Here is a 9593-nt window from a genome sequence, read left to right on the forward strand (position 1 = left end):
TTGAATCCCCTGCTTCTTCGATTTGGATGTTTTCTTGTGGTTTATGTAGTGATGATTCTGTGAGATAACATGGTTTGAGTCGTGGTTTGTAATACCCATGCATGATTGTTCGTTATGTGTTTGCTTGTGCAGAGGTGTGTTTGATTCCATGTTAATGTTGATGCATGAAAACAAAAGAAACCGCTGATAAACTCACTCATCACTACGGAAAAAAGAACAGTGACTTTCAATATTGTGTCATTTTGCAACTTTTGAATTTTTACCCTGCCCCACATTTGAAGGCACCGCATCTCCATGTGAGCCATGAAAATATCATATAGGGTATCATTTTAAAGATAATTAAATGATCTAATAATTGATATCAATCACACATTGATATTCACAAAGACTGAGGAGGGACTATCGATCAAAGTCAGATTTCCAAACTTTTTTGGAGGAGTATATATATATATAATTATGCAAATAAATTAGAGAATATTTATTCTTTAGTCCGGGGCTTTAGAACATAATGAAGTGAATATTTATCTACTACGCGCCTCCCAAATTGATTGGTAAAAATGAAGAAAAATATATACAGTATAACTTGACGTCGTATAAACCAAACAGGGAGGTACCCCTAACGACTTAAGAGGAAGTCTTAACACAGTTTCCAACAAATTTGACAAATATCGAACTCAGAGGTTGGGCTGTGTCTCCCCAATCAGCGAGAGTGTAATCAAATACTCTATCTAATTTAACATCAATAACTAAAGCATATATACACGAGCAAAGTTATGCACACATTATACTAAGCACTGTTTGTTACGCGCGTTTCTGTTGAAGGTTCCCGATCCCGTGAAAAGAGGCATTAATTGGGAAACATAACCCGTCATCATCTTAAGTCGATTAAGACGTGGGATTGCCTATTAATTACTTTTTCAAATGATGGGGGTTAATCGTGCAGTCCTGTAACTTCGTAACCCTTTCAATCAGATCATAAAGTGCATAAAATGACTTGTTGATTTGTTCTTTAACGAGCTAGAAATAAGTTCAAGTTGCCTTCACAGCATGGATCTGATAAGGATCAGGACTGACAGTAGCTGATGCACGGGTTCCGATATCTACTGGGACGCCCTCAGCCAGTCTGATATTGAAACGCTGCAGGATGAAGGTGGTGAACAGAAATATTTCTACTCTGGCCAGCGATTCCCCAGGACATGACCTACGACCTACAAAAAATAAAAACGCATTGTTTGAATACTGATATGATATCTCATTGCTTTTACAACATTTTGACCTCATTCGTCTTACCTCTCTTCCTCTCTGATGCTGTTATGCTCCAATACGATTCGTCAGTACATAATATAATTTTGAACTTCTGTATGATGTTATAAAGAAATAAGCAAGCTATTTAAAACTTGTTGATTATTATTTGATGAATATAGATTTGGGTACTTACCTATTCCGAAAAGGAACGGCTCGTGCTTTCTATCGAACTTTCCGTCATCAGTCAAGAACCTCTCCGGTCTGAAACTTTTCGGCTTTTCCCAGAGTGTGGGACTTTGTGCCAAATGCCATATGTTCAATGTAATAGGGCTGCCCTTCGGGATATCGTACGCACCAACTTTAAGGTCCTCCAAGGCTATATGAGCGATATGAAATGGCCCTGCTGGTCGAAGACGCATGCATTCTGCAATGATCGCCATGGTTAGGGGCATTCTGTTATGGTCCGAAAACCTTGGTAACCGGTCCTTGCCTATGACCTGTAAAATCTCCTGACGGACTCGACGTTGTGCTTCTGGGTAGGAAGCCAACGTATGGACGATCCAGACGACTACTGTTGATGTCGTTTCTAACCCACCAAGCAGGATCTCTATACATGATCCAAGGAGGTTGGTTTCATCGAAAAGTTCGCTGCTGTCCTAAGACACAAAGTATCACACATGCAATTATGATATTGTGAGAAAAAGGTTGATTGCATGTCGCAAGGCACAAGCGCAGGATAAGCTAGATTTTAGGGAATCATGGCAAAATGACGCAAGCATCATACAGTTTACAGAAGGATAACCCCACTAATCCGTTTTGGGTCATAAATAATGTGCAACTAGTCCTGATCAGTCAGTCTGCAAGCCCCTGTGTTAATGAGCAAGATTTATCCAAGTCCTCTCGAGGCTGAATTCATGTCCCTGCAAAATCTAGTGAATTGTGAGACTTTGTTTCTCAAAGAATTTAACCACTTTCTCCTTGAGTAAAATTGATTATCTTGTACCATATGAAAGAATAAACATTACTCTTTTATACTAATTATTTCTTTTGAATGAAATATTTTGATAAATAAGTGAATTTTAGGCATGAAAAGATGCCTCAAACAGAATTTTCTTCCTCTTTTTTCTCTTGCAAATTGTGCAAAATTTTGTGTTTTAGGCACAAACATTATTTATATCATCAGAAAGCTCAAACTCTATACTTTTTTTACAATGTCACTCTTGATATGTGGCACCTTTTAGATGGGTCACCAGCCAGCTTTTTCCACCAAAATGCAAGACGAGATTTCTGAAATTTCTGAGTAGCATAAAATCCAGAGCTCTGATTGGTTGAATAGTGTTTTCAAAACAACAGGCGCGGATAATTTGAAGAGATTACCACATGGTGAGTGTGACCTTGCAGAGGCCCAGTGTGGGAACATTGGAATTTTCGTGGGTGTGTGGTCTCTATGACCAATCAGAGCGCAGTATTCTTGTTTTTAAACTGCTAAATGTACTTGGCCCATGAAAAGCTGGCTGCTGACCCATCTAAGATACCTCTTCTTATAAAAATCATATCATATTAAAGCGTAGATCTTCAGCTTTTCGGCCCAACCAGAAATTAAGTGTAAAAACAACAAGTTTTGTTGCTTAAAAATAATTAGTTTCATGTTTTAGATCAAATGTTTTACCTATGTTACAAAATCTTTTTAAAAATCCAGACACATGACCTGAAAGAATGATATTTCTTCTTTATAAAGATACAAAAAACATAAAATTTGGTCAATATTTAGAGCAGCAGTGGCCGAATAAAAAGAGGTGTTTTCATCCGCACCAAGCTCATTAGCAATGCAAAAACCCTGTAGTCATGAATATCACTTTGATAAAAGAAGCTACTTTTTGAGGGCTTGCCAACTGACTGTGATCATTATACATATTGATTTTCTTATGTAATATTTTATACACAGAATCGGATGACCCGTTTTATTAGTCGACCTGTAAAAAGAACCAAAATTCTTACTCACTTTTGCCGTTCTGCGGGCCATTTCGGTCAGATAAGTGCTGATATAGCAGGCTTCCTCCTTTTTCTGACCAAATGTCGATTTGTGGCTTTCGATTTTTTCCCTGACGAAGCTGCACAACCCATCGAATGCTTCCTCCAAATTGTCGCTTTCCAGGTGACGGGATCGCCCTAAGAAGCTGAACAGTGGACAGAAGTCCTGCAGGACCAATTATCTCGAAGATTCGCATCGTGTGTTTCATCACCTGACGGAATATAGGATCGTCGAGTTCATAAGTGTTTCCGGTCATCAGTTGCATTGCAATGTTACCAACCGTCGTGGTTATCAGGTGACTGGGATCGAAAGGTTTGCTATTCATTCTGCCCACTTCGGTCAATAAACGATCTACCTGGTTCTCGACAATTTCTTCGTATCTGTCAACCAGCGAAATTTTACGGATTAGTTTCGATAAAGTTTAAACATAGTGCGAATCTCATTTTGATGAAAAACTAAAATACATTAATGGAAGCTGGGCAGAAATTCATCAAAGCCTTTAAAGAGTTACAACTTTTTACAATTGCTATTTTATGATGTCATTTGCTAGCAGCTCCTAGTGTAGCCTATAATCTAGGCAGAGGCTGCAGTTATTGTCTTTGCTGTTAAGCTGAATGCAAGCGATACGTCTGATCTGGCAAAGACTAGACATTTGTGGATGCGATGCTTCGCATCCACAATTAAAGACAGAGAGAAAGAAACGACGTTGCTCCTGCCAGTCGTCGCCGTTATTAAAAGAAACACCTATAGATGACAACAGGATGATTTGAAAAGGGAGTTAGGAGTAACTCTCTGATTTAAGCAAAGGTTTAAGCAAAAGGAATATGTCATTATCGCATGTGTGTTAATTTAGTAAACGAAGCCCAATGATATACATATAACATACCATGGGTAGCTAGAAACACTGCAAGATATCTGGGTGCCTCAGAACTCAAAAGCACCTCTGCTTCCCGGTGCCACGTCAGTTTACCCGGTCTCCCCTTCCTTTCCGCAGAGGACATTTGAATTATGTACAGAAACCGATGCCATCTCCCCCCGGCCTTGACAACAAACAATTGCCACGACTGGTTCTCAGACCAGTTGACATTTCATCAACATTAGCACTATGTCTATGGAACCACAAATATCTAGCTGCATCAGATCATCATTTTATCACATTAGGCAGATTCGTCGGATCCGGGATTACTTGAATCCCCGTGCAACGAAGCAGGCAGTTCATGCTCTTGTCACATCACGATTGGACATGTACAACAGTACTTTGGTTGGACTGCCTGATACTCACATAAAACGACCAAAGATGGTCCAGAATTCTGCCACACGACTTGTAAAGCGTTCAAAGCTGTCGGATCATATCACACCAGTTCTCAATGAATTACACTGGCTGCCTGTTAAGCAAAGACTTACATACAAAGTTCTTTCCTTGGTCTTCAAACTTAAAACCAACCAGACACCAGTGTACCTATCAGATCTTCTGGAGGTGAAGAGATCATGTAGACCCGGTCTTCGTTCAGGGAATGTTCACCAGTTCCAACAAGTGAGAGTGAAGAGGTCCTGGGGTGACAGATCTTTTTCTGTTGCTGGTCCCCGTTTGTGGAATTCACTCCCATCGGACATTAAGTCTTGCCAGTCGAGAGAGCTATTCCACAGCAAATTGAAAACTTACCTCATGAAGGAAGCATTTCCTTATTTGTTGTGGGATCTGGCCTACTTGTTGTTATTTTGACGACCAACATTATCTGATTGTATATTTTTTTTCTTGTCAATTTGTTCAATGTCTGTGTATTTATTAATTTCATATTCTGTATTTTATAAGTAGTTGATTATGCGCCTTGAGTGTTATCGACAGATATGTGCGCTATACAAATCTTAAATTATTATTATTATTATATTGTTGTCAGAACTGATAGATGTCCTTGGTTTGATTGGCGATGAAGCCCTGTAACTATGTAGTAACTGTCGGATAAAAAGTACGACAAGTCATTTTATGAACATTTCCCCAAGTTTGGTTGATTCCCTCCAAAGTTACGATTGTTCTTCCATGGAATTCATCAAATGAGAAAAAAAATCTTATTCGTTGTCGCTTATACTTCGGTCTCGGAGTGACTTTCGGTTTTTGTTTATCGCAGTATCTACCATCTTTCCAGTAAAACTAAGTGCAATATTACCAAATTATTTTACATAATTTATATTTATTGGACAGAAAATCCGAAATACTCACCAATTTCTTCTCTTCCGGTCAAGGATTTTAGGATAGGAAATCGTATTCTGCCAAGTGCCCCACGTGCACCAAATACCTCTTGAGACACCCTTGTATCCACTGGCGTAAATCCGTGTTGATGGGTGGGGGGGATGACTGAAATATTTTGGCTTTTTTTTTGCAATCATGTTTTTAGATATGCAAGGAATTGTCATTGATATGTCCACAGTGGCGTACCGTGGGTCACGGCATTGGGAAGGGGGGCACCAGCAAAAAGTTTGAATCACTGAGTGAGCGCACTCAGTTGCCAGTTATACTGACCTAATAGAGACATTTTCTGGACAATGTCATTAAACGGATATGCATCTCACTGATCAAATAATGCGAGCGCGAAGCGCGAGCTGAATTTTTTTAATTCACACCTAAAAAGAGACATTATAATCAAATTTGTGTAATCATGATAGGTACCTGTCTCGCTAAACAAAACGAGCGCGAACTCAAGTTCTCGTATATTTTGACCCCAAACAGCGAGATTTTGAGGAATATATTTTAGGAATCAATTAAGAGTATGCATATCTCACCATAGTCATCTAATGCGAGTGCCAAGCGCTTGCTGGTTTATAAGAATTACATCTGAACACATGAAACCCTTTTTGTAGTCATTGCAATCATGATTATCATACGCATCTCACTAATCAAATATTACGAGCGCGAAGCGCGAGCTGAAAATTTAGATAATTCAGACCTGAAGTGGGGCATTCTAAGGTTTCTTTGTAGGAATTAACTAGGACCATACGTATTTCAATATCCAAATGATGCGAGCGCGAAGCGCGAGCTGAAAATTTTTGATATTCAGATCAGAAGAAGGGACATTTTAAGGACTGATTTTAGGAATTCATGAAGAGCAGACATATCTCACCAATCCACTAATGCGAACGTAATCACGGACAGGAAATGTTTCATATATACAAAGACCTTAACATGGGGCAATCACTTTTTGAGTCATGAAAAAGAAGCATATGTCACTACATAAAACAATGATAACTCAAGTGCTAGGAAATTTATTTGGTTTATATTGACTTGAAAACGGGATGTTTCAGTACAACAGGATTATATATCTCGTTAACAGACAATGCAAGCACCAGGAACAATAAATACGTAGGCCCTTGGCAAATTATGTTTCATGAAGTTATGATAAAAATTTTTCTTATGTAATGTAACATAACATAATTATAATATAACATTATAATGAATAATATTTTCTTCTTTCCCACTATACGCTTCTCTTCCTTTCTCCCTCTTTTCCCCTTTTCCCCGTTTTTTTTTGGTCAGCCGATTGGGGGGGGCACGTGCCCCCCATGCCCCCCCGTAGTTACGCCACTGTCTGTCCATATGGCAAATACTCCTCCAATATTATTATCTTTTTTTACCCCATGATGGTTTAATGGTTTTATTAGAGATTACATTAAAAAAGAATTGACAATCCATCTTAATCCCTTCCCAAAGACCCCAACATTGATGAATTGGAAGAAATGGGAGTTTCTCTTCAATGTTATAATAAGGACATAAGTATTTCGTTTGGAAATGGTGAACTGGCTCTTTATTTGCATTTTATGATTCAATAATATTGTTTTATTTGTTAAGCGGTATTTCAGGAAGAATTTTCACCAATAAAACAATTATCTCTCGTTATTTTTTTTTCATTTCTTTCGTAAAAAGTGGGGGGGGGGGATGTTTGTACAGGCCATCCCCCCCTCCTCGAAAAGTGGGGGGGATATATCCCCCCATCCCCCCGGGATTTACGCCAGTGCTTGTATCACCAACAACAAAAAGTCGAGTGTTTAATAGTTTAATGCATATGATACCGCCATATTCTTCATTCCATTTAGTCACCACCTGCCGAAATCAATATATACATATTAAATACAATCCATACACATATTTTCGAGTGTCTATTTGATTTTCCCACTCTATTCATGCCAGTCTGTGTTTTTTACCATCTACCTGTGTGAACCTCACCCTCTCCATACCTTTCATTGCCCGTTACTTTTATACCTAAAGTCTTGGTGTGACATATTAATTTCCCGCTTTTTTCGCTTCTGACGTCATCGCCCAAATTCAAAAGCTCGTATTTACACCTGGTTTCCGGTCACCAATATCATGATAATATACTTGAAGAGTGACGATCTTTTTATATTGATTGAATGCAGGTGACTACGTAGTGGCCCGGGAAAGTCACACGGACCTATCCACGGAGGATTATTCTATTGTTACCCCCATTAGCAGTAGATGATCCTCCGTGGATAGGTCCATGGAAAGTCATGTATTTAATTCTTCTCTCGACTGTAATTTTGTTATTTACCTCATGCTGTGGTTTCTTCGAGAAAATCAAACTGGGAAAACTCCCAAGGAAAGGAATGCCCGGTGGTCCTGGTGGATAGTTGTAACGTTTGACACCGATAAAGAACCGAAAGAGAAAAACGAAAAGAAAAGCGAGGGCTGATGTCTCCAGAACGACCCTCACAAGAGATTCCGGCTCACTGATCATGCTGATTGTGGACATATCCAGAGCCATGTTGTTCTGTGCTGGCAACCTATTCACGGTACCGCCTGATTACAAGTTGAGATTCTGATTAAGGCACGTGTATTACTGAATGTATGTTTACACGACGCTCGTATTAGCGACATTATATGCATGTTATGTGAACAATATTAAACATGTACTTCTACCCTGGAGTACGCGATACCCTCAGCTGAACTTTGAGCCTTCTAGGTCTCGGGGGACCAGGGGAGGGGCTCGGTGGTTCTGCCCACAATCTTCCTCGGTAACGTAAAATGACTATAATTGTTGTCTTATGCATTTTCAGACGAGAAGAAAACGGTGTGTGGAGATTTTTTTTAAACTGGCGAATGAGCGGAAATATTTATTTTTTGACATGGAAATCTAATTTTATGATAGATTTTCAGAAATTGTTCACACCTTCCTTTTCTTCTCCCCTTCCCCAATTTTTTTCTTTGTCCTGGAGCTACATGTTGGGGTTCCAGAGCCCACTACCTCTTGAAAATCTGGGAAAGTATCGATATTCTTCGGTATTAATTCCTTGAGCTTGGAAAATTGTACAAAACATATGCCTTCCTGCCCACCAAAGGAGCTACGGAATGATAAGCCTATAACCTATATGTACAATTTGATATTGATTTAACTTTATTGTAAAGGTCGGTGGAAATAGAATAAACAATTTAAAATGATTTACTGTCAACTAACTCTAATGATAACCCTTTTGGTGGGTCCATTCGTAGGGATCAGAATGGGCAAAGATAAATATGTTCTTTACTGCGCCGGAGTATTGTGTTTTTTACATGTATGAATGCGAGGGATGGAGTGGAGTGACAGAGCAAGTTCCTTTGCCTATTTCCCTTGCAAAATAGGGTCAATTTAATTTTGGCATTGTAAGAGTGATGAATCCAAAGACTCTAATACATGACACAGATTGATTTCATTTTCTTTCTTGAATCGAAGGAGAATGGCGAATTGTACTGGGCAGGGAGGGGTGGGAATATCCCCTCCCTGGGATCTACGAATGTACATCAACCAATAATGTGTGCATCGAGAGGGGTCAGGGGAAATATGCTTGTGTTAGAGAATGTGCGGATACGTGAATGTGTGTGGGGTGGGTTGGTATGTTTGTGCATGGATACACGGTTTTGCATCCCCTATTCTTCATGTGAAAAAATGCTCTAAATGTATTTTCCGCCCGGGGGGGCCACTTACATTGACGAGTGGATACCATGCGCGACCAAAAAAACACGTAAAAAGGATGTCCTTTTCACGATAGGGCACGTTACGTACGTAACGTGATAAGGGTGTCAAAAACACAAAAATAATGAAAAAAGGGTGTCTATTTCGCTAGGAAAATTACGTGTTTAGGGTCGAATTTGCGGGAATGATAAAACCAAAAAAAAAATGTTTTATAAAGGATGTCCATTTTGCCCCAACACTTCGTGTTTAGAGTCCGATTTGCGCGAGGTGTAGAAGGTGGGGTCGTACTAAACCAAATAAGGTAAAGCCGACGACCGAAGGACCCGTAACAATAAAACATTCCTGTACTTGTTTAGGGG

General features: G+C 39.4%; 1 protein-coding gene across 1 annotated transcript; it reads right to left on the reverse strand.

Moving 5' to 3' along the window:
• Positions 1–1029: 1029 nt before the first annotated feature.
• On the reverse strand, positions 1030–3602 carry LOC129271714 (cytochrome P450 2D26-like). The gene is made up of 3 exons (XM_064106599.1): positions 3366–3602; positions 1439–1901; positions 1030–1208 (listed from the first exon to the last, which is right to left on the reverse strand). The coding sequence occupies exons 1-3, from the start codon at positions 3600–3602 to the stop codon at positions 1030–1032; spliced, it is 879 nt and encodes a 292-aa protein (XP_063962669.1).
• Positions 3603–9593: the final 5991 nt, after the last annotated feature.

The sequence above is a fragment of the Lytechinus pictus genome, chromosome 11 (genome assembly GCF_037042905.1).
Source record: "Lytechinus pictus isolate F3 Inbred chromosome 11, Lp3.0, whole genome shotgun sequence".
In the NCBI taxonomy this organism is placed as follows: domain Eukaryota; kingdom Metazoa; phylum Echinodermata; class Echinoidea; order Temnopleuroida; family Toxopneustidae; genus Lytechinus; species Lytechinus pictus.

Coding starts and splice junctions, on each gene's coding strand:
- LOC129271714 (XM_064106599.1), bottom strand. CDS start 3,602: ATGAATAGCAAACCTTTCGATCCCAGTCACCTGATAACCACGACGGTT. Junction 1,902..3,365: donor TTGGAGGAAGCATTCGATGG/GTTGTGCAGCTT, acceptor TTTGTGTCTTAG/GACAGCAGCGAACTTTTCGA. Junction 1,209..1,438: donor GCCGTTCCTTTTCGGAATAG/GTAAGTACCCAA, acceptor TATTTTTTGTAG/GTCGTAGGTCATGTCCTGGG.